The sequence below is a fragment of the Rhinolophus sinicus genome, chromosome 17, assembly GCF_057876585.1.
Source record: "Rhinolophus sinicus isolate RSI-liver-muscle chromosome 17, RSI-T2T, whole genome shotgun sequence".
In the NCBI taxonomy this organism is placed as follows: Eukaryota; Metazoa; Chordata; class Mammalia; order Chiroptera; family Rhinolophidae; genus Rhinolophus; species Rhinolophus sinicus.
In genome coordinates this window covers 88,528,523-88,554,874 of record NC_142517.1, presented here as the reverse complement: position 1 = coordinate 88,554,874, position 26,352 = coordinate 88,528,523, and the positions used below count along the sequence as shown (strand labels likewise).

The 26,352-nt window shown below is 35.8% G+C and overlaps 1 protein-coding gene across 3 annotated transcripts in view; it reads left to right on the top strand.

The window, feature by feature from the left end:
• CADM2 (cell adhesion molecule 2) overlaps positions 1-26,352 on the top strand; it is a 1,070,118-nt gene that overhangs the window by 903,563 nt on the left and 140,203 nt on the right. For all 3 annotated transcript variants that reach the window (XM_074333327.2, XM_074333317.2, XM_019745437.3), the window contains 2 exons: positions 3,909-4,061; positions 6,194-6,331. In XM_074333327.2, coding sequence (XP_074189428.1) covers positions 3,909-4,061; positions 6,194-6,331 — 291 coding nt within the window. The remainder of the gene's footprint in view (positions 1-3,908; positions 4,062-6,193; positions 6,332-26,352) is intronic.

Sequence of the window (26,352 nt, the reverse complement as noted above, 5' to 3'; positions counted from 1 at the left end):
CTGTGTATTAATTTGTTCTTTAGGATCCACATAAAAGTGAAATCATATGGCATTTGTCTTTCTCTGTCTTTTTTCACTCACTGTAATACCCCCTACGCCCATACATGTTGTTGCAGATGGCAAGATTTCATTATCATTTTTATGGCTGAGTAATGTTCTATTCTATACATGTACCATTTTTTCTTTATTCATTCATCTAGTGGACACTTAGGTTGCTTCTATATCTTGACTACTGTAAATAATGCTGCAATGAACCTATGGATGCACATGTCTTTTTGAATTCGTTTTTTGGGTTTCTTCAGATAAATACCCAGAATTGGGACTACTGGGTCCTTCTTTGTACCTTGTTATAGCCTTTGTTTTAAAGTCTACTTAGTATAGTTTAAGTAAAAGCTATTCCAGCTTTTTGTTTGTTTGTTTCCATTTTTATTAAATAGCTTTTTCCATCCCTTTACTTTCAGTCTGTGTGTATCTCTCAATCTGCAGTGTATTGTAAGCAGCAAATGTAAGGGTCTTGTTTTCTTATCCATTTAGCTACCCTGTCTTTTTTGATTTACCTATCTCATTTAATCCACATACATTTAAAGTAATCATTGATAGATAATGTCATTATTGCTATTTTATTTTTCATATTTTTCATCTTGTCTTTTCTTCTTACAGCTGTCCCTTTAATGTCTTATAACTCTGGTTATGTGGTAATGAACTCCTTGAGTTTTTTTCTAGTCTGTGAAGCTCTTAATCTGTCCTTTGATTCTAAATGATAGCTTTGCTGGGTAGAATTATCTTGGTTGTAGGTCCTTGGTTTTCATCACTTTGAATATTTCCTGCCGATTCCTTCTGGCCTGCAAAGTTTCTGTGGAGAAATCAGCTGAAAGACTTATGGGAACTCTCTTGTAGGTAACTAACTGCTTTTCTCTTGTTGTGTTTAAGACTCTTTGTCTTTAACTTTTGGCATTTTAATTGTGATGTGTCTTGATCAGCTCTTCTTTGGGTTCATTTTATTTGTGACTTTCTGTGCTTCCTGGGCTTATGCGTACATTATTTCCTTCACCAGGTGAGGGAAGCTTTCCATCATTATTTCTTCAAATAGGTTTTCAATTCCTTTCTCTCTACTCTTTCTGGTACCCCTATGATTTGAATGTTGGTATGTTTGGTGTTGTCCCAGAGGTCCCTTAAACTATCCTCATTCTTTTGGATTCTTTTTTTCCTTTTTGCTGTTGTGATTAGATGTTTTCTGCTACCTTATCTTCCAAATTGCCAATTTGATCCTCTGCTTTATCTAATCTGTTCATTGCCTTTAATATAGTCTTCATTTCAGTTTTTGTATTCTTCATTTCTGACTGATTCTTTTTTATGTTTTTCTACCGCCATTTTTGTGTTTCCTATCTCTTTGTTGAAGTTCTCCCTGAGATCATTGAGCATCCTTATAGCCAGTGTTTTGAACTCTGGTAGATTACTTTTCTCCATTTTGTTTAGTTTTTTTTCTGGGCCTTGTTCTGATCTTTTATTTGGGAAATGTTTCTTTGTCTTCCCATTGTGGCTGCCTCTCTATGTTTGTTTCTATATATTAGGTAGAACTGTATATCTCCTTGTCTTATTAGAGTAGACTTATGTAGTAGGTGTCCTGTGGAGGTCAGTGGTACATTCTCTCTGGTCACCTGAGCCAGGTGTCCCAGATGTTTTCTTTGTGTGGGTTGTGTGTGCCTTCCTGTTGTAGTTGAGGCTTGGTTGTTGTTTTCATATCATTGAGAGGGACTGAACCTCAGGTTGATTGATTATGAGGACTGGCCATCACTACCGTGGAGCAGCTGTTGTACATAGACTGACCCTATGGAGTAGGATTCACTTTAGTAGGGCTCTGGTGCCTGCCCAATCTGCCCTTTGGGTGTGTATTTTGTGGAAGTGTTTGGGTGGTGCTCTTGTGTGGTTGGAAGCTGGCAACTGAGTGTGTTGTTTCTGTGGCCTCTTAGGAGGGGCTTTGTTACAGGCCAAACTCAGCCATTGCAATGTGCCCTGCTCTGGGCCACTTGGTATGAGCTACAAAGTGATCTTCATATGGTTGTCACTTGTGTTGGGCTTGGAGGTGCCTGGATGAGGCTTAGCTGTGAAGCGAGGCCTACTGCTGCTAGTACCAGGCTTAGAGCTGCTTAGCAAGGGGCATGAGGCATGTGTTTCCTACTTCACCATCATAACTGGAACTCATTCGGTTCTTTATACCTTCTTCTCCTTTGCTGAGATTTTCTATTTTTCATTTGTTTCAAGATAGTTATTAAAGTAATTTTATTATAGTTTATTCTCTGTCAGATAATTCCAACATCCATTTCAACTCAGTTTTGTCATCTGTTGATTATGTTTTCTCATTCAAATTATGATTTTTCTGCTATTTAGTATGACCAGTGATGTTGTTGTTGTTGTTTTTGTTGTTGTTGTTGTTCTTCTTCTTATTATTATTATTATTTCTTAGACATTTTGGCTATTATATTAGGATACTCTGGCCCTTATTTAAATCTTCTATTCTAATATGCCATCATTCTGTTACGCTTTAGCACACAGGTTGTAGCATACATTTGCAGGCTGTGGTTCTATCAATTTTCCAGAGCCTTTGTGATTCCATTTGATCAGCTTGAGTTGTCTAGTTCCACTGGGGGTTACACTAATATCTATTGGTGCCACCTAACGGGACAGAGATACTTCCCTAGGGCTTCCCTGGAGGCTGTAGGTGGGGTAAGTTTTTCTCTAGCTCATGGGAAGTTTTTGTTTGTTTTTGTTTTTTGTTTTTTGTTCTTTTTAGGGCTGGGTACTTGTACAGGGATTGCCCTGCTGCCCATGCTGCCCAGTTGGCCATTTGCTCTAGGTAGGAAAGGGCAGTCTTTAGCCCATAGGGGACAAAGATCACTTTCCACGAACACTTACTGTTAGGGATGCTCCCGCTTGATTCCCCTTACTGGTGATGTTGCTGGTGGGACTTCCATTAGATCAGCAATAGAAGAGAATCTACCTCAGTCACCTTCAGTTGCTGGGCTGTGGTTGATGGAAGCCAGATCTTCATTGCCTTTTAGTCTTATTTGGGGAGCCTCTGTTTTCTTCCTCTGGTCCCTGACCAGTCCTCCTTTTTCTTTCTACCTTTCAAAGTAATCCTTTAGTGGTCTCTTGCTTAATTCCAGGTTGTATAGCTGTACTTAGTGGGGTATATAATGATTTTAAAACTTTTTAAATGTCATTTTTCTAAAATGAGTAAAGAGAAGCATGAGTCATTAACATGTTAAGAGTTCCATGAAAACAAGTGTTCTGTGATAGAAAAGGTGCTTTTAACCAAGGAATATATTAAAAATATGTAACAGACTACAGCAAAAGCACCAGTGAATCAGAGCAAATTTTAACATCTGGTACTTTGCAGGTGCTTTTCAGCTGAATGTCAGCTCTGGTTTAAATGAAGTTCAACAGGTGTCTCTACTGCAGAGAGCTTTTAATATGCTAATGCTCATTGTTGGTCTCCTGGAAGAAATGCAGCAGTCATAGTTTTCCATTATTTATCTGTCCAGAAAAGTGCCTTTTTGTTTATAGTTTTCTTGACACTAGCATCCAGGAAAGACTTTGTGGAGGAAATCCATTTTTATTATCGTCTACCTCATCCAATGTAATGTGTTAGATGCAATCATTTAATTAAAACGTTAATTTTGAGAACCTTAACAAGCACCTAATTCTACTTTGATAAAAAAAAAAAAAAAAATCTGATAAAATATTTCAGTATATTTAAACTGTCCTTTAAACTGTTTCAGGAAATAAGATTTAGATGTATGGCAACAAAGAAAAAATGTTTATGATATTGTGCTAAAAATATGTAGTCTAAAGGAACTGATTTTTTTTCTAATGTTGTTATTCATATTTTTAATGTTTTCTCTTTCCAGCTTTAAGGGACAATAGGATCGAGCTCGTTCGGGCTTCTTGGCATGAACTGAGTATCAGCGTCAGTGATGTGTCTCTCTCTGATGAAGGACAGTACACCTGTTCTTTATTCACAATGCCTGTCAAAACTTCCAAGGCCTATCTCACTGTTTTGGGTAAGTGCAAGGAACTAAGAGGATGCCATCACAAGCCAGAGAAATGCATACTACTGGAGCAACATGATTAAAAAACACATGCATTTTGAGTATTGTAAGAATAGGTGTAGTTTAATCCCTTCTCTGCTACATTGTAACAAAATATGTTTTAAAAAAAATCACTTAGTCACTTTCCCCATTGTCTAAATAGACAAAGAGAGGTATAAAGATCTGTATAACTTCTAAGAGCACATAGCCATTTTGTTTCTAAGCCAGCAATACACACCAGGTTTGTTTTTCAACTAAATTTGTTTGTATCAAATTATCTATATGTTATATAAATGGTGATCCTTTCATAAAGTGATAGAATAATGAGCAGAATGAATTCAACATGTCTATATGGTGCTCCTCCATTTTATCATATCAGTCACCTGATACGTTATGGCTTTCAAATATGACCCCTTTGTGTATTTCAGGGCATGTAAATGACCCCCACATTTCTATGTGTCTTCTCACTTTGTAACTTTGCAGTTTTCTAGGTTACTAAATGGAATACGTAATATCACTTGTGCATGCAGCTTATGGCTTCTTGTGCTTCTATTCTCTAAATATTGGACCATTTTCCCAAAGGGTAAAGTGATACAAAAAAAAGCAATACATTCATAGAGATTCCAAGGAAATAAAGTTGCATCTCAGAGTTCTCTGCGCTTCCACAATTGTCAGTGGCCCAATCAGCTGAAATTGCTGCAGTGCATTGAAACACACCTGTGTATTAAACAAGTTAGAACAATTTAAAGATTGATTTTTTTTGTCCCTAGTTTGCCTTCTTTTTTTGATACATAAAAGCATTACATTGCATTTAAAAGAACTAATGTATGTCGTTCTTTTGGGTGAGAATATTAAAGGTAATCCAGCTAGTGAATTGGCTTTGTGCATAGGATAAGAAACATGTTTCTTTGAAAATCCCACAGAGACTATTTTATAAAAATCTTTATAAGTTTGCCATTAAGGACAAAACATAACCACTAAAATGGAGTGTTTCAGGATAACAACTGCCTAAGGTTAATGTATTATTCTGTAGAGAGTCACCTTGAGACCCCAACAATAGGCATGTGGCTGATTTCAGCTTATTAAATGATGGTGTGATACAGATTTTTTTTCCAAAAAGGCAATATGAAGGTGAATAGAAAAACAAACAACTAATCAGTTAACTGGAGTATGTTGATTTGTCATTTATCTTTGTTGTTGTTGCAATGTGTATTTCTCTTATTGGTGCTTTCCAGTGTGCTTACATATTATTCTTTTCAAACTGAATTAAATAGCACAATAAAGAAGCTTTCAGTTGGCCTATATTATTGAATAATTTTAGAAGAAATTTTAATAAACCTCTACTATTACAACAAAATATTATTGCCCAAAATGTGGAATGTTCTATTATTTAAAACACCCATGTACTATCTCTGCATATTTGTTATCTGCTTATTGATTGGATAGTTGGACTAGCAAAGGCAATAAGTGGTTGACATTAAAAAGGATACGCATCATGGTCCACAAAACTCCAAATGCATTTCTAATACAAAAAATTTCAAGAGAAATTCTTTACTTTAGAAGAATCAGAAAAGTATAGTTGGAATTGCTGATGAATCTTTTATTCTAGAATGCATTTTTTGAACAAACTACACAGGGGATAATATCTTTTTTAAGCTTTAAGAATTATTAAATCAGGAATGAAAGGTGCTATTTTAGTTAAATCATAATTTGAGATAGAATAAAGAAATGTGCTTTATGAATTTTCCCCCAATGCGCACAATGTACATTCTTAAATCCCTATACTCGTACATCTTAAGGTAGATGGAATGGTTGTTTTTAAGGTTTACAAAGATTATTTTTGCAGGTAAATCTTAATTTAAACAATTACTTTGAACTAAATAAAAATGATTTCAGGTATATATGTGTATATATACAATGTATAGGTACATTTATCTCTATATTGTCATAAGCAGTTTATTTTATTATAAAGCAGTTTATTTGTCTTGATTGAATTTATTGTCAACTAACCACCCAGTTTAATTTTGTCTGTGAAAATAATAAAGTCACAAGAATGAACCAACCTGGAGATTGATGTTCACTTCATGCATTTGCTTAAATTTCAGGTGTTCCTGAAAAGCCTCAAATTAGCGGATTTTCATCACCAGTTATGGAGGGAGACTTGATGCAGCTGACTTGTAAAACATCTGGTAGTAAACCTGCAGCTGATATAAGATGGTTCAAAAATGACAAAGAAATTAAAGGTAAAGAATGGGAAAAGTTCCCTAAATCAAAATTAATATGCTTAAAGTAGTATGAAAAATTAGATACACTTTACATTTTCTTTTTCATACCTGTCACTTTCTGATTAAGTGTAATTTGAAACAGATTTTCCATTTCTTAAATTGGATAATTTTACAAGGTATATGAATATAATCTTCATGCCCCATTTCCTCTTCTGTAAAGGGGGTCTAAAAATAATGTAGATCTCATGGGAAAGCTGGAGGAATCAATGAGTTAATATATAAAAACACATGAATTTATGTATAAAAGCACATGGATTTGTGCTTGACAGTAGTAAGCACTAAGTATAAGTTAGATATTATTGTTTCAGAATTCACTTACAGTATTTAGATTATAGACAGAGAAGCTCTATGAATTATTTATTCAATTTGTTGGTTTCTGGAGTTATAAAGTTTTGACAATAAAACGGACTAAACATCAATAAATAAAATTGCTAGTAGTTCGCACAGAGGGCAAAAACAATGTACCTGTCTCAGTAAAAATGCACAGCACAGGCATACCTTAGAGATATTGTGGGTTCAGTTCCAGATCATTGTGATAAAGCTAAGATCACACACAAAAAAACAAGCCACACAATTTTTTTGGTTCCCCAGTGCATATAAAAGTTATGTTTACACTATACTGTAGTCTATTAAGTGTGAATAGCATTATGTCCAAGAAAGCATTGTATGTACTTTAATTAAAACATGTTTTATTGCTAATAAATGCTAAACATCATCTAAGCCTTCATCCAGTCCTAACCATTTTGCTGATGGATGTCTTGCCTCCATGTTGATGGCTACTGATTCATTAGGGAGGTGCTTGCTGAAGGTTCGGTATCTGTGGCAGTCACTTAAAATAAGACAGCCATGAATTTGGCCTCATCGATTGACTCTTCCTTTTGCAAGCGATTTCTCTGTAGCATGTGATGCTTTTTGATAGCATTTACCTACAGTAGAACTTCTGTCAAAATTGGAATCAGTCCCCTCAAAACTTGCTGCCGCTTTATTCTGGTTTCCCAACGTGGAAGCTCTCTGAGAAAGACTGACAAGCTGTTCTTTTTGTGTGTTTTGTTGTTGTTGTTTGTTTGTGTGTTTGTTTGTTTTTTGAGGCTTCATTACTTAGTTACGATTGACTGAGTCATTGGCCATGGTGACTGATTCAAATTCAAGCCTCTCTCCCCTCCCTGGAAACCCAGGTGTGGGACTGAAAGTTCCAATCCTCTGACTAGGTGGTTGGCTCCTACTGGCAACCAGCCCATAGCTTGGAGTAGGATCCAAGTCACCTCATTAACATACCAAGAGGCACCATTGTTGCTTTTATCACTTAGAAATTTCCAAAGGATTGGGGAGCTGTGAGCAAGTAACTGGATGAAGACCAAATAAATCTGAGAAACGTATTTCAGTTTATCTGAATGACCAAATATACATACATATAATTTCTTATAAATCACAATATCACAGTTCGGTTTATTCTAGAGAGCTCCTGTTAAATATTCTCCTTCAATTGAATTGTTTTATAACTTACATGCACTTCTTTAATTCTGACATAATTAGTCACTTAGTTAATTAGTCAGTTCTCTCAATTTCTTAGCATTTTATGTGTTTCAAGAATTTGTCTTTCTTATATTTTCAGAGATGTCAGAGACTAAAATATTCGGTACTTCATTAATATTGACTGATTGTTTTTAACATTGTAGCCTTATGAGGAACTCATAATGTGCTCATTTCTATAAAATATCTTAATTTTTCACAAACTTGTCTTCTGTTCTGAATGTCGAACAGATTTGGTTTGGCATATATTAAGTGGGAAGGGATTTTTGTTTATATGCAAAAACATGAAACGTGTGATTTTATAAAGACCATACTTTAAAATCATCTGCATCAAGACTGAAACAAAAATCAAGAAAAAACTGTACATAGAATCAGCATATGGTTCTATGTTCTATTCAGTAACGAAGCCCCCCTTTTTCTATGCTCTCCAATGCATAGTCAGTCATTGGTAGAATATTTATTGTCCCTATACTTGCATTTATCTATATAACATTTTATTTGTTTATAACACTTCTTTTGCATGTTCATATAGTTTGTCTTCACTACCAGATAGTGAACTTCCTGAGTGGTATTTTTCTGGATTTTCTTTTCTTTGTGCAGTTCCGACTGGGTGTTTTCTGCTACCCTGTCTTCCAAATCGTTGATTTGATCTTTTGCTTCATTTGATCTGTTCGTGTTTCCTTCTAGCACATTCTTCATTTCAGTTATTATATTCTTCATTTCTGACTGGTTCTTTTTTATGGTTTCCATGTCCTTTTTTATGCTTGGTATCTCTTTGTTGAAGGTCTCACTAAATTCCTTGAGCATCCTTATAACCAATGTTTTGAACTCTGTCTCTGGTAGGTTGCTTGTCTCCATTTCGTTTAGTTCTTTATCTGGAGTTTTCTTCTGTTCTTTCATTTGAGACATGTTTCTTTGTTTTCTCCTGTTGTCTGACTCTCTGTGTTTGTTTCTATGTGTTAAGTTGATCAGCTATGTCTCTCAGTCTTGCTGGGTGGCCTTATGTAGTAGGTGACCTGGGGAACCCTGGCACAGTCTCCCTGGTCACCAAGCTGGGTGCTCCAGCAGTGTCTCTTGTGTGGGTTGTATGTGCCCTCCTGTTATAGCTGAGCCTTGGTTGCTATTTGCACATCAGTGAGTGATATTGACCCTCAGACTGACTGGCTGTGGGGTTTGGCCACATACACAGCATACAGGCTGCTGTGAAGGGGGCTCACCTCACTGAGTGGGATTCACCACAACAGGTACCTTTTGAGATCATCCTTTGGGTGTGCCACCTGTGGGGCTAATGGGTGGTGTCCTGCTGTGGTCTGAAATCAACCTCAAGTATGTTGGTCTGGGGCCACGTGGGAGGGGCTTCAATGAAGGCCTAAGTCAGACACTAGATGTGACCAGCTGGGGACTACCTGGTAGGAGGTACAAAGTGATCCGTGGTTGTTCACTGCCTATGCTAAACCTGGAGCCCCTGGGAAAGACCATGCTGCAAACAGGATGGTTGCCACCAGTACTGGATCTGGGATAGCTCTGCAAAAAGCCAGGACACTCCAAACCCTGCTGCTACCTGCCAGCCTCTGTAAGGTTCAGTCATTGATAAAGCCTGCTGCTGTACAGAGTTGGGTATGGTGGACTCAGTGAGTTACCTGGGTGTATCGAGTGGAGCTCACCAGACCTCTTCAGATTCAGATTTGGCCATGGGCATGGGTGGGAAGGCACACAGGGAAAATGGTGACTGTCCTTCCAGTCCTCTCCCTGAAGTTACACTACTCAGTCTCTCCCCATATGTCTCTGATGCCCCCGAGTCACCATCCCTCTACCAGAACCCAGGGTCACTGCCTGCATGGGTCCTTTAAGAAGATGTCTGGGTTTCCTGCAGCCCTCCATCCCACCCAGGCAGTTGGAATCCTCACTGTTTTTCACAGCTTGATGTTGTGGGGGCTCCTTTTCCCAGCAACAGTATTCTGGGCTGGAAAGCCTGGTGTGGAGCTGGGGCTCCTCAGTCCTCTGTGGGGAACCTCTGTGGCTGAGATTCTCTCTCCCAGTTATCAAACACCACATGTGGCTGTGGGACCAGGCTATTTTGTGTCTCCGCCCCTCCTACCAGCCTCAAAGTTGTTTCATCTTTATATCCTTAATTATAAAATGTTTGTTCAGCTGGACTTCAGATGGTTCTCCAGGTTGATTGTTCTATAATTTAGTTGTAATTTTGATGTGTTCACAGGATGAGGGAAGTACAGGGTTTGGCTACTCTGCCATCTTGGAGCCTGACTTCCTATAACTTTTTAACTCTTTTTGTTATAGTACCACTTGACACTTTTTAAAAAGACAATCTCTAATGTAAAATAATGTGAAAAGATGGGCCAATCAAAGCTGATTCAATTCAATTCAGTATGAAATTTTTTAAATTATTCCCAATTATATAGAATTTTATGGTGCATGAGCAAACATACAAATGAAGAAATAAAGAATATTGACCTGGAGGGGTTCAAGGTTTCTTTAGGGTGAAAAGACAAGTTGTGGAGGATATTTTCCTATAAAAAGAATAGTATCACATGATGTAAATCTCAACACTGTTATAGTCTAGAGTAAAGACTATTTTCCATTTATTTTAACTAGGTATTGGCCAGTTCAGCATATTGACACTGTTAAGTTTCAGACTCTATTTGATGGATGTATAGACGTTCAAAGTGACTTCTGATTTCAGGATGAGTCATTTTTCTGTACACACCTTTGTGTGTGTTTTTTCTCCATCATTATCTAACTTATGAATTTAATTTCCCAGTTTCTGGGTGAGAGTTTTTGAAAGTCCTAGTTGATCAAATGATCTTGGCCAGAGTATTTCTATATTAGATTATAGAACAGAGGTTCTCCAACTTTAGCAGGCATCAACATCATCTACAGGGCCTGTTAAATCTTAAATTATAGGATCCCAGATTTTCTGATGGAACAAATCTGGGTGGAGCCTGAGAACATGCTTCTTTAACATTGTGCTAAATGTGTGAGCAATGCTGATGCTCCTGTTTGGAGACCACATTGGTATAGAGAAAACAAATTTGAAGAGTATCAGTAACTTATATAAAAATCTTGCTTGTGTCTCTGAACATTAGCTCTCTCATTTACTAAGTGAGGATTATAACCCCTGACTCACAGTACTGTTGCCTGTATTTTCGTATGAGCATATATATGTGCAGTGCAATGTGGCCAAAGTATCCATTTGTAATCTACTTGTATACATTATATTTTTGGTACCGGGATGCCAAATAAATAATGTATACACATTTTAAGAGATGTTATCTAGTATGTTCAAGCAGTAGCTTGCTCTAATCAGAAGTGTCTGGACGCTGATGGTAACCACTTTGAGCACCTCTTGTAATTGCAGAAGTCATACGTGACTTGTATTCATCTTTTGTTATCAGTATATATTGAATATTACAATTAATACAGTTTTTTTTCCTTTCTTAAAATTTGTATACATTTTTTTTGGTGCCGTGTGTGTGTGTGTGTGTGTGTGTGTGTGTGTGTGTGTATGTGTGTGTGTGTGTAGTGTAGTGTTTTCACAATGCAAGGACTTACTGACTACATTTTAGATATTATTATGCTCATTGTTATTACTATTTTCAGCAAATCATGATTGGTGTGTTGTAACAATCCCTGAATTAGTCCTAGAAATATAAGTAAATAAAATAGAATCATTTTGTCAAAGTATTCACAATCGGGATATGAACCTATAAACCTAAGATTTAACAATCATAGTAATATATAAACTGGCTAAAGATTTTGTGTAAAAGAAAAAGCAGAGATTAGCTCCACTTTGTGGGAGAGATGAAGGTTTAACAGTTCACTGATAAATGTAGGCCCTCAATTAGTAATTGAATAAATAAATAAATCAATAAATAGATCTTAAACAATGAAATTCATCATATGGATTGTGGGTAAAAGTAGCTGGTACAGCATTCTAAAAAAAGAAGCTTAATTTATCTATGCCAAGTAAAAGCGTGTGATATTTTTAAAGTAACTATGAAATTTTTTGTGTGATAATAGACATGAGATAGAAACAAGAAAGGAGGAGCCAAATAAGTCATGGATTATCTTTTATTCTAGATCAAGGGATGTGGAATTTATTCTGTAGGCAATGGTGAACCTTTTTTTTTTTTTTTTTTCCAATTACTGTTAAACATTAGAATGAAACAATCATAATTTTCATTTATGATTCTTTCATTCTGACTGAAAAACCCCTTTGGTACCTCGGGGCAGCTCTGCATCCAAAACCACATATGGTTTCACTGCAGCTTTTAAGCTTCTGTATAGCAGGGACATCTGAATATACAACATTTAGTATGGGACAGACATGTGCATTGCCTTCCTAAATCTATCAACTCCCTGAGAATTTACATACATTTTCCATTCCAGGTGTAAGTTTGGTAATGTGTAGTTTGAACATTTCACTACAATAAAATCTTAGGATTTTCTTTTCCAGAAAACTAGCTTTGACATGCATGTGTTAGGCAGATTTCTATGATAACTCTCTATCCTCCACATCCTTGGACAATCCCTTACCCTTGAGTGTAAGAGGAATGTGTGAATATGATATTATATCACTGCCTTGAACGTGTCACCTTATACGACAAAAGGGATTTTGCAGATATAATTATGGGTTCCTTTTGAATTCATCAACGGCAGATTATCAAGGCCAACCTGACATAATGACATGACGTCTTTATAAAAGAATGATGAGTCAGAGAGGCATTCTCCTTCTGGCTGGGAAGAAGGTGAACAGGCATCTTGTGAACTGTCTATGGCAGTCATGTGGCAAAGAACTGGGAGTGACCTCTGGGGCTGAAAGCAGTTCCTGAGTGACAGAAAATGGGGATCTCAGACATATAGCCTCAAGGAAACAACAACCAGAGACCTAAAGGGGATCCTAAAACTCAGATGGGAAATGCAGCTCCAGCCATCCCCTCGATTTCAGCCTGGTGACACTGAGACACGTGAAGTCTTGTCTGGACTTCTAATCCACAGAAATTATGAGATAATAAATGTGTGCTGCTTTAAGCCACTAACCTTGTGATGACTTGTTATACAGCAGCAACTGAAAACTGAGATCAAGAGAGGCAGAGATTTTTTCTCATGGTCATACTTTTGGCAAATACGGGACTTGAATATTCTGATTCTAAGACCCAGCACGTGAATTTGAGGAACAGCCAGAGGCTAGAGAAGTAGTTCAGGGACATTTCAACCAAGAGCTAATGAGGTCTTGAATTAATGGATAAAATGGAATTTGTTGTAAAGGATGGGTTGAAAAAAGAAGAGAAATTTCAGGTGAATGTTGATGAATGATTCTGGGAGATGAAGCAAAAACAAAAGTCAAAGTCAATAAAATTCGGGAGCCTGAGTGACTTAGATAATGAACATGTGAAAATAGGCAGTAGGAGAAATTAGTTCAGCAATAAATGATGATATGTTTATTCTTCAAGATAATGAGGTTGAAGTAATTATATAGAATTTAAAAGGTTATGTTTAGTGAGCTTTTGGAGTTAGGTGACTTCTGACTAGGAAAGGTATTTTGACCATACAAAGGTCTATCATCTCATAATGAGGGAAATGTTTGGTTTTAGGCTTTTAAAAAGTCATCATCTTCATGTGTGCAGCATACTTCCAAAAGAACTCCCTCGTACTTCCTCCCTACAGGCAGAATGATGCTATATAGTAATCTGCATACCATCAAAGCCTGATTTTGTGGTAATTCATTTAATCTTATCAGTACCTAATAGTATTGCGTATATTGTGTGTGTTATTGACTTATTACACATTGTGTGTTTCAAATGTTTGGCCATCAAGCTTAAGTTTACTTTAGCTATGTTTCCCTGTGTGAACGAGCTTTTTGACATACACTTGAACGTCAACCAAAACGAATGCAGCCACTCATTTTCAAATTGGCTAAATATAATGTAATTTTACCATAAACTACTTAGTGAGTAATTTTTCTGCATTTCAAAATATGAGAGTGAATTTATGAATGCTGTGCTTCTAAAAAGGTGGCCTTTACACTGCTTGGATCAAAATCAAATGAGGTGATTAGCTTAAAAAAATGTTGGTCTCAATGCAGACTTTTGAAATCAGAAGTCCTCCATGTCAGGCCTAGAAATCCTAATATTTATTAAGTACCTCTGGTGATATTTAGGCTAATTATAGTTTTCAGGATGCATAAGATTAGAGACCAATAAGCAAAGAGTTCATAGATATTCCAGGAAAGAAAGGGAGGAGGTCCCAATCTACTAAATTTAGAAAATGACTCTTAATAGTCTACGCATGTTCTGAGTCTATTCTTAGGAGATTCTCTAAAAATGAATCAAAATATACTTTGGTGTTTTAACACTTCTGAGAATTATTGCAAAAATGTCTTTAGCCAACATCTTAGCAGTGTTCTTTGACCACATAATATTTTTGTTATTGTTTACTTATTTCATGTTTGTTTGTTTTTTCTATTGAACTCTTAAAAATCTACTTTGAGAAATGGTAGATTATGTATTTAACTTACGTATTCTATTTGGTATTGCAAAACTAGTTTTGGCCTAATGCCTCATTAAATGCCAGTTGTACAAAATTTAAATTTGACTGAGTGAAATATTAACATGTAATGCAGAGATTGTGAATTCTCTGAAGCTAACATAAAATAAAGTAAAAAGGATGGATTTGGGTCCCCCAAGTTTAAAGCGCGTGTATCATGTATGATAGGGATTAATGGAAAGTATTAGTATTTAAATTTACAGCATATACCATGAATCAATGATTTTTGTATGTTCTTTTATTTATACTTACCACTTTGAAAATGCCCTTGCCTTTTAAATCTGGACCATGCTGGGCACTGTATTAAATACTGTTTAATTATTAATTAAACAGCATTAATAATACGTGTGTGTGTGTGTGTGTGTTTGTGTGTGTACAACTTGGAGTTTTCTGAACGCTGTTACCCATTTCCCCTGAAAATAAGACCTAGTCGGACAATGAGCTCTAATGCGTCTTTTGGAGCAAAACTTAATATAAGACCCGGTCTTATTTTACTATAAGTAAAATATTATATTTAAAATATTTACTTATAGTAAAATAAGACCGGGTCTTTATAATATAATATAATATAATATAATATAATGTAATGTAATGTAATGTAATGTAATGTAATGTAATGTAATGTAATGTAGCGTAACGTAACGTAACGTAATGTAATATAATGTAATATCATACAATATAATATAATAATATAATATGATACTGGGTCTTATATTAATTTTTGTTCCAAAAGCAGCATTAGAGCCTGAAGACTCTCCAGGCTACACTATGGAGCGATGTTAACACAGAGACATCTTATGGAAAGAGATAAACCAATTGTCCCATTTGCTTGTGAATGATTCATGACGGTGAATAATCACCAAAAGTCTTTGAGAAACTTCCCTTTCTTTTTTATTTCTTTTTTTTTTAAACTGCTTTAATGGGATATAATAGACAGAACACAATCTACACATATTTGAAGTGTGTAGGTTTGTATATTTTTACAAATATATATAGAGATGAAACCATCACCATAATAACGATAATGCCCATGTTTATCATCTACAAAAGTTTGGTCATAGTCCTTCAAAATCCTTGCCTCCTGACCTTCTCTGCCCGTCCTCACCTCATTCACAGTAAGCCACTATTCTGCTATGTCATTATCAATTGATTAATTTATATTGTCTAGAATTTCACGTAGACTCATATGGTAGGTACTCTTCTTTTTCTGATTTATTTTTCTCAGCATAAATATTTTGAGATTCATCTATTGTGTTGCATGTATAAAGATGGTTCCTATTTATTGCTGATAATTTGTTTATTCTTTTACTTAGTGATAGACTTTGGGGTTGTTTACAGTTTGCAGTCATTATCATTTCTTTTATTTTTATGAGTTATGCTTTGGTATTATATGTAAGATAGTTTTACCTAAGTCAAAATCACAAAGACTTACTTCCATAAATTTTGCATTTTTATGTTTTGAATGTATTTTGAGTTACTTTATTTATTTTTAATGCCCTTGTCTTTTATTTCTCTGAGCTGCATTATTTCTAGGTTAGTTTTGATAGATTGATTGATCTCATTATAGATAGCATTTTCCTGCTTTGAATGCAAAGTAGTTTTTTAATTGGATTCTAGACATTGTGAATTTTACCTTTTTGGCGCTGAATATTCTCATATTTCTGAAGCATTCTTAAGCTGTGTACTGGTTAAGTTACTTAGAAAGAATTTAATCCTTTCAGAGCTTTTTAAAAATTCCTTAAGGCAGGACCAGAGCAGTATTTATTGTAAGATTTTTTTTTTCTCAATACTGAGATAAAGTCCTTCTGAGTGACCAGTATACCCAGTATGCCCAGTTATGAGGTTTTTCAGTCAAGTTGGCTAGAATAGGCACTATTCCCAGCCTTATGTGAGCACCATGTATTATTTCCTTTAATCCTTTTAAATGGTTCTTGTCCCAGCCTCATCCCTTACACAGATGCTTTGGTCAGTACTTGCATGCTGAATAGTGGAGGGCACAATACAGATGTCTGGAATCGTCTCATAGTGCAGCCCTCTCCTTTTTGACGCTCTGCCCTGCAAACTCGAGCTGCTTTGGCCTCCTCAGACACCCGGCGTCACCTCCTTAACTCAGGCAATCCACCAGGTTCTGCGTGGGTTTCCCTCCGTGTGCTACCACCATGGAAATCTCTCAAGGCATTAAGCAGTGACAAATTTTAGGGATCACCCCATTTGTTTTCCATCTCTTGGGGATCACTGTCCATTGTTATGATAGTCAATACCTCTAAACTGTTGTGTTCAGGTGAGAAGTAAATTAGGCTCTATTATTCCATCTAGGCTTACAGCAGAAGACTTTTTGTCTTTGTTTTGATGTGTAGAGAAAAAATACTCTTATTTCAGTGGTAACTCTCTTAATTTTGATGTGTAGAGAAAAAATACTCTTATTTCAGTGGTAACTCTCTTAATTTTATTTGTTTTAAGGTGATGGCATGAATTTTAAAGGATGAACGTGAATGAGAGTGAAATGTGTCCATACTCACTTTGACAGACTATTTTAGATGAACAGTTCTGCTAGTTTTAAAGGTTAGGAACTACTTTATTTAGTTACAGAAAGTCAGTGCTATTATGTGTTCTTATACATTGTGGAAATGGAAAGGAAAGTTGCAGCATGCATATAATGAGATAAATAGGTACAATTTTTTAAACTGGGTTTCACTTTTTGTCAAGAATGTGCATTTCTATCAACAAAAGAAGCTTTTTTTAAACTTCATTTTTAATTTGTTTTTAATTATTTCTTTTTTTAATTTAAGGGTTAAAGCAAGTATACAGTTCAATCATTCAAGGCTCATCAGCCTATGAGCAATCTTGAGATTGTAATCACATAAACATTAAAATTTGCTAGAATTTTAGTTCTCATCTGCTAATGCAGGAACTCAATTGCTACTCAAATTCTCCTCAGGTTACTTCCTAAAGGTCCTTTATGGCTTCTTCATGTGCTAACAAAGACCGTCCCATGTTTCAGTTTTAAATTTTTCATGGAAATCCAATTCTTCATGGTTTTTGTGGGATCCAGAGAAAGAATGTCTTGTTCCAATGAACTTTGGCTAATGATCTTCTTTGGATCCAGGAGGATATTTTATGAAATTTATGAATCAGACCTTTCTAAAAATGTTTCTTTATTCTTTGATCAGTAAAAGCCAATAGATTTAAATAGTTTTCCACAATATTATGGCCTAATTGACATCTTAGTGTAGCAGCATCTAAGTGCATTGGCAACTTTTCTTCTATTTTCATTGGTAATGGGGAAATTGATGAAGATAGATTTTTTTATTGGAATTATTCTATAGTAGATTAAAGTTGCATCATAAAGTTGTAGCTTGAATACTAAATATTCAGTTTCTTGAAAGTAGTCCTTACATGAAGTCTTTATCTTCCAAGAAAGTAACCAATCTTACTTTTCTTTTTTTTCTTTTCTTCATTAAATAACTCTTTAAAGTGTTCATGATTTGTCTGTCTCCTAAATTGAAACCAAACAGAAGATTAGCCATTTTTATCTTTTATATTACAGCTTTATTGGGAAATAATTAATATACCATCAATTCAGCTAAAAATTGTAATGCATTGGTTTTTAGTAAATTCAGTTATGTAACTCTCACTATAATCAATTTTACATTTACATAACCCTAAATAAATGTCATACCAATTAGTGATCACTCACTAGTCCCCCCCAATTTCACCCTCCTCAGCTCTAGGAAACTACTAATCTACTTTCTATGTCTCTAAATTTGCCCATTGTGAACATTTCCTATAAATGAAATCATACCATATGTGATCTCTTGTGACTACCTTCTGAGAATAATGTGTTCAAGGTTTATCTATGTTATAACATACATTAGTACTTCATTATATTTTATTGAATAGTATTCCCTTGTATGCATACAGCATGTATTATTTAGCCATTCAACAGTTGATGGACATATTGGTTTTTACACTTCTTGGCTCTTATGAATAACTCTGCTATGAAAATTTAGGTGCCAGTTTTTGTGTAGAAGTATGTTTTTTGTTTGTTTGTTTGTTTGTTGTTTTGTTTTTTATTTCTCTTGGGTATGTACCTAGGAAAGGTATTGCTGGGTCTTCTGTTTTCTGCTTTATGTACTTTGGGTGCTCTTTTTCATATGTACATATATTTGTAATTGTTACATCTTTCTAATGGATTGACACATAATGATATTATTGATATAGGCTAATTTCCATCTACCATTTCACATTTTGTTTTCTCGTCTCCATTGTTTTGATACAAGTCACTTGTTAATATTTTTGGAGTTCCTTTGTCTGTGAAAAGTTGTTTTTCCTCCTTTCAAGATTGATTTTTTTGTTTTGTTTTGACATTTTTGTTATGATGTGTCTGAATGCAGATATTTTTGTACTTAACCTACTTAGATTCCATTGAGCTTGTTGGATATGTAGATTAAATTTTTCATCGAATTAAGGAAATTTAAATTAGTATTTCTTCATTTTTTATTATTTTTTATTTTTTTTATTTTGTTCCTATTCCTTTTTCTTCTTTCCTTCGGGTGTTCTTACTACACAAGTGTTGTGCTTAATGGCATCCCAAATTACTCTCAGGCTTTATTAATTTTTGTATTATTATGTTTTCTCTCTTTTCTTCAGATTACACAATCTGTACTGATCTATATTTATTTTGACTCATGACTACTGTTGAATTCTCTACTAAATTTTTCTTTCCAAATATTGCATTTTTCAACTCCAGAACTTTCATTTGGTTCTGATTTAAATTGTGTTTTCTTTATTGAAGTTCATATTATTTTGTTTCACTTCTTTAAGTATGATTTCCTTTAGTTCTTTGAACATACTTACAGTGAATCCTTTCACGTCTTTGTTAAATTCATCATTTGAGCCTTCTTACCAGCAATGTCTGATGTTTACTTATTTTTTCCCTTCGAGGAGTCACACGGTCCTGTTACTTTGCATGTCTTATAATTTTTGTTGAAAGCAGAACATTTGGATAATATTTTGAGCAAGTCTGGATATTGATTGTACCCTGCAGCTTGTTCTTGTTTGCTTGTTTGTTTGTTTAGTGACTTAGGTGGACTATTTCCACTGTAGTGCAAAGCATGCAATGTTGCTCAAAGGGCATAGCCTTTGGTGGGTGGATAGTCAGTCTGGGATGACAGTAGCTTTCTTAGGGCTCTTTGTCTCTTTCCCTGATGTGACTGTTAAGCTTTCTGCCTCTGTCGATAATATACATAGCTATGCCTCTCCACTATTTGTTAGCTGATTGCTGTATTGTTTTCAACAATACCCTGTGCATAAATTTCTCCACAGCTGATCCAACTAGATTGAGAACCCTTTGCTGGGTGTTTTTTGAGGCCAGTCTTTGAGGTTTTCTTTGATTTCAGTAAGGCTCTATCTTGCTGGTTCTTTTTCTGCTTTTCTCTCATAAACTAGCTGGTCTATGGTTTAGCTTATTGGTCTCGTGAGCTACCAGTCTCCTTTTACTTGCGTACCACCAAAACCTTCATTGTTTTCAAGAAGGCCCTCGGCTTGAGCTTCCCCATATTGTGTTCCAAAGTCAGTCACCTTAGAGAGCACTACAGAATGCTCTTATTGTGTATGGTCTGACTATTCCCCTCAGCAAAATCTCTATAACACTCCTCCTGAGCTGGGAGCATGGCTGCTTCTTTTGAAGGACACTCACTCCTATTTTAAAAACAGGATGCTGGGTGGTAGACTCTGATCTTCTTGACTTGCCTCTCTGGCATGAAACATCCACTGTATGAGTGAACTGAGGTAAGAACTCTCAGGGTCCCTCTATTCTTGGCCTTTAAGTGGGGGCTGGATGAAGGAAGAGACCCTGTTCTCTCAGTCACACTCACTTACAATTTAGCCTCTGTAACCAAGAATAGAAGTGAAGGGAATGAGAAATGCTGGCTGCCTTCCTCTTCTGGGAAAATACTGTATCCCCTGATTGGGAGCTAACTGGGAGGAAAAGCCCCATCGTTTGGGCTAAATTCACTTAATCAAGCTTCCTTCAGGCTAAGCTGGGGGGTGGGGTGGAAATAGGGAGCAGGTCATGGCTCTATTACCACAGACTCCACCTATTCTTACTAAGATTAAGTAGACTTTCTTGAATAATTATTTCTTCATTTGTTTCATGCTCTTACCACAGTTTACAGAGACCTTAAATTTGTGTGTGTGTTTAAATAATTTTCACCAGTTCTTTTTTTTTGACTGGACAGAGTGTCTACAGAGCTCCTTATGCTGATGTTCCAGAAGTTGCCCTCTGATTTCTGTTTTATAGTCTTGCATTTTCACGAGATTGTCTTATAAATTATTTTAATATATCATCTTTTAAGTATCTTTCATTATTTACTTTTATAAATTATTTTATCTCTCATTCCCTAATTTTTTTTTTCATAGAAGAAATCTGTATTTCTCTTCTTAACCATTTTATATTAAAAAATTGGTTTTTTTTTTGCCTGTACAGGACATGAAACTGTTTTTAATTTCCCTTTCCTTGTAATTATAGATACTGTTTAATTATGTGATTTCTCTTTTTTTAATAAACTTAATATGAAAAGAACATGTATAAATGAAAACAAAGGTTTAATAGTTTGATATAGTCCTAATGTACTTATTTATTTAATTTAGCTTTTCTTCTTAATGCTATTGTCAATTTATTTCTTCCATCTTTCTTTCTTCCTTGCTTTCTTTTATCTACAGTTAAATATATCTAAACTTTCATCTTTAGGAATTTCTGGCACATGAAACTCTGTTCTAGTTGGGCTGCACTAAGGATTAATATGTCTATAGAAAATAGTGAAGGGGTTAATAAAGGACAAAAACAGGGTAAACGCAGATGTGAGTAAAAGAAAATACTGACAACCCATAATAGTTGAGAAAAGTAAAAAAACATAACAATAGAACTGCATCAGATAAAATTTATTTACATTTAGTGTGTTTAATTGTCAATCTTTGATAATTTATCTATAGCTTTTGCATTGTTACAAAACAGAAACTCCTCACTTTTTCAGAGGTTTGATTAATGACAGCTTTAATTTCTTAGGAAAGTGATGATTAAAAAATTTAAAAAGAGATACATTACAAAGAAAATATGATAAATCACACAATTGTCCCCAAATTGCACACATTGACATGGAATGAGTCTATTTACAAGAAGGCAAGGAATGTTTTACCTGACTGAAAATAGCCATTATTTTTTTAATACTTATTTTTCAATTACAGTTGACATACAATATTATGTTAGGTTCAGGTGTACAACACAGTGATTGGACGTTAGTATAACTTACAAAGTGATCACTCCAACAAATCTAGTACCCATCTGACACCATACATAGTTATGACAATATCATTGAGAATATTCTTTATACTCTACTTTACATCACCATGACTATTTTTTTAACTACCAGTTTGTACTTCTTAATACCTTCATCTTTTTCACCATGTCTCAAAATTCCTTCCATCTGTCAACCGTCAAAATGTTTTCTGTATCTATGAGATTGTTTCTATTTTGTGTGTTCATTTATTTTGTTCTTTAAATTCCACATATAAGTGAAATCATTTGGTATTTGTCTTCCTGTCTGACTCACTCAATTGGCACCATACCCTCTGGGTCCGTCCATGTTGTTGCAGATGGCAAGATTTCATTCATTTTTATGGTTAAGTAATATCCCATTGTATATATATACCACCTCTTCTTTATCCATTCATCCATCAGTGAATATCCAGGTTGCCTCCATATCTTGGCTATTGTAAATAATGCTGCAATGAACATATGGATACACAGTTCCTCTGAAGCTGTGTTTTGGGTTTCTTCAGATAAATAACCCAGAAGTTGGAATACTGGGTCCTTCTTTGTCTCTTGGTATAGCCTTTCTTTTAAAGTCTATTTTGTCTGGTATAAGTATTGGTACCCCAGCTGTTTGTTTCTGTTTCCATTTTCATGAAATATCTTTTCCTACCCCTTTTACTTTCAGTCTGCGTGTGTCTTTCGATCTGAAGCGACTGTCTTACAGGCAGCATATGTAAAGATCTTACTTTTTATTCATTCAGCTACCCTATGTTTTCCATTGAAGCACTTAATCCATTTACTTTTAAAGTAATTGTTGATAGATAAGTAGTTTTTGCCATTTTATTATTCATATCTTTGTTTATTTTTTTTTTTTTTCAGTCTTCTTCTTCTTAAAGAAGTCCTTTAACATTTCTTATAATACTTATAATACTGGTTTGGTGGTGATGAACTCCTTTAGCTTTTCCTTGTCTGGGAATCTCTTTGTCTGTCCTTCAACTATAAATGGTAGCCTCACTGTAGAGTAGTCTTTGTTGTAGGTCGTTGCTTTTCACCACATGGAATATTTTGTGCCAGTCCCTTCCGGTCTACAAAGTTTTTGTTGCAAAATCAGCTGACAAATCTTATGGGATCTTCCTTGTAGGTAACTAACTGCTCTTCTCTGCTGCTTTTAAGATTCTCTCTTTGTCTTTAACCTTTGGCTTTTTAATTATGATGTGTCTTGGTGTGGGCCTGGGTTCATCTTGTTTGGGACTCTCTGCACTTCCTGAATTTGTATGTCTATTTCCTTCACCAAGTTAGGAAAGCTTGCTGTCATTATTTCTTCAAATAGGTTTTTAATTCCTTGCTCTCTCTCTTCTCCTTCTGATACTCCTGGGATGTGAACGTTGGTATGCTTGATGTTGTCCAGAGGCCTCTTAAATTCTCCTCATCTTTTTGGATTCCCTTTTCTTTTTGCTGTTCAGATTGGGTGTTTTCTACTACCTTATCTTCTAAATCACTGATTCAATTCTCTGCTTCATTTAAACTACTGTTGATTCCCTCTAATGTATTCTTCATTTCAGTTATTATATTCATTATTTCTGAGTGGTTCTTTTTTATGTCGTCTATCTCAATATGTACATGTTCTGTCTCTTTGTTGATTGTCACTGAGCATCCTTATAACCATTGTTTTGAACTCTATTGGATACATTGCTTGTCTTTATGTTGTTTAGTTCTATTTCTGGAGCTTTATTCTCTTCTTTCATTTGGGAAATGTTTCTGTGTCTTTCCATTTTGGCTGCTTCCCTGTGTTTGTTTTTATATATTAGGCAGGGCTGCTATGTTTTCTGGTCTTAGTAGAGTGGACTTATGTAGGTATACCATGGGTCCCTGTGGTGGAATCTCCCTGGTCACCTCACCCAGGTGTGTCCTTTGTCTGGGTTGTATGTGTCCTTCTCTTGTCATTGAGCCTTGGTTTCTCTTTGGATGTCAGTGGGAGGGATGGGCCTTCAAGCCGATTGATCGTGAGTATTGCCTTTGACTATGGTGGAGAAGCTATCATGCAAGGCCTGACCCTAGCATTGCAGAATTTGCTTTAGCAGGGCTCTGGTGCCCTTTGGATGTGTCATTTGTAGAGGTGGTTGGGTGGTCCTCTGGTGTGGCCTAAAGCTGGCCACTGGGAGTGTTTGTCCTGGACTCTCTTGGGGGATGCTTTGGTGCAGGCCAAGGTCAGCCACTGACTGTGACCAGCCCAGGGCCACTTGGTATGAGTTACAAAGTGATCTGCATATGATTGCCACTTGTGCTGGGCTTGGAGGTACCTGGAAATACTTAGTTGGGAACTGAGGCCGGCTGCCACTAGTGCCAGGCTTGGGGATGTGTAGCAAGAGGTACAGGGTACGCTGAGTCCAGATGCTTCTCTTTGGGAGGTTGTGAACCTTTAATAGATTTTAAGAAAGTCCATAGCAAAAGCCATGTCAGGCCATTTGCAGAAATAGTATTTGCCTACGTCTGCATGTTGAAAGGGGTAGGGGCTCAACTAAAGAGCAAGGGCTTCTGCTTACACTCCTGTCTGTGAGAAAACTGCTTCTCTAGCTTTCATTCTGAAACCAGACAATTCAGTTCCTCCTTGTATGTCACTGGTGTTTTTAGAACTGCTGCCCCAGTGCTGGATCTCAGAACAAGGGAGTCCGTCAGTGAGTAAGTTTGTGTGTGGGCCCTTTAAGAGGAACACCTGAGACTCCAGTCGCCCTCCACCTCACTCAGCCACAATACTCTCCAGTTTTCACACCAGGGGTCCCAGCCCCACACCAGGCTCCCCAGCCCTGGAACCCTGGGCTGGGGAGCCTGGTGTGGGGCTGGGAACCCTCACTCCTTCGGAGGTACCTGTGTAGCTGAGATATCCCTCACCATCACATGTCGGTGTGAGACCACACAGTTCTGCATTTCCACCCCTCCTACCAGTATCAAGGTGGCTTTTCCTGTATATCCTTGATTGTCAGACTTCTGTTCAGCTAGATTTCAGGCAGTACTCAATGATGGTGGTTTTTTAGTTTCGTTGTAATTTTGATGTAGGCATGACAGGAGGCAAGCACAGTGTTTACCTACTTTACTATCTTGACCAGAAGCCTGCCATTATGTTAAGTAATTCAAACATACTTATTAAGCATCTGTAATGTTCCAGACTCTGACCTATATCTGGGTATGAAAATTAGACAAACATATAAAAATGAAGACTACCTGGAGAGGAAAAAAGAAAAGAAAAAAAAAAAAAGAGAGCGATAAGGGAGAGGAGGAATAATAAACGAGGAAAAAATAGCAAAAATATCATGACAGAAACAAAGTTAAAATTCCAAATTATCTATTTTATGAATGTATGAATTCATTGAACGATGTAAATGTCCAAGTAGGAAATTGGAATTTAAAAATGTTGTGTTGCTCAGAAAACAAGAAAACCTGTTGAAAAATTATCAAAAAACCCCCCAAAACAACAACAACAACAACAAAAAACCATGGTAGTACAGAGAAACATTATAACATTCAGAAAGCCAATTTCTTAACACAGATGTTTTACTGATGCAAATGATTCATTTTCACAATAGGTAAATGAAGGGCAGGTTGATTTTTTTACATATGCTGAATGCTACATAAAATAAATTGTTTGATGACTAGAACTGCATCATCACAGATGTTTCAAAGGAGTCACATTTTCTGCTGCTTATAGAGTTTGTTAAAACAGATAGATATTTTTTTTTTTATTTTGTTTTAGATAGTTTACTCTAATGGATGTGCTTTAAAAAAAATCTTTAAGCCATCTTTTATCATTTTGGGGGCCTGCAATAAAACTCCTCCTTCAATATAAAATATAATAAACCTTTCAATATTAAGAAAAGAAAGGACATTATAATCTCCAGAAATATAGTGACTACCCTAAGGCATCATGCCTAGAGTCAGGCAATATCTTTTTATATTTGTCATCAGATGGTGTCATCTTTTTGGTTCAGCCTAAAGAAGAGTAGTGCACAGAATAGAATTTTTTTAGAAAATGTTATAAGTGAAAGTTGACTTCTCATGCCCTGACTTTCGTTTAATGGCACGGTAGCTCACTCAACCTACTCTGAAATGAAAATAGGTTATTGTAATGTTTTCTTGACCATTGCCAAGTGAAAGAGGCATGGGAAATACTAGTTACAACCATAAAGGTTATTCCCTGAATATAAAGACTTCACTGATAAACTAGCTTCACATGTAAACTTCTTCATGTTTACCCACACCTGGCTGGATTCACATGTGATAGAACATGGATATTTATGAGCAAGAAATATCTGCAAAAGAAACTACATAGAAACAGGATTTATTATTAAGAGGCGAACACTATGAATTCAAATTCATCAAGTACAGACACTATAGAGGATTACAAACTGATTTTCACACTTAGATATAATGTTTAAATTTTATGACTGTAAATGTGTTAGATATAAAATATTAAGGAGTTCCTAATAAACTCTTGTAGATTTGCAAAAGACTCCTCTTTGCTCCCCTCCCTACTTCTTTTTGGGGTTTTGTACTTATGAATAATTGGTAGAGTGTGAAC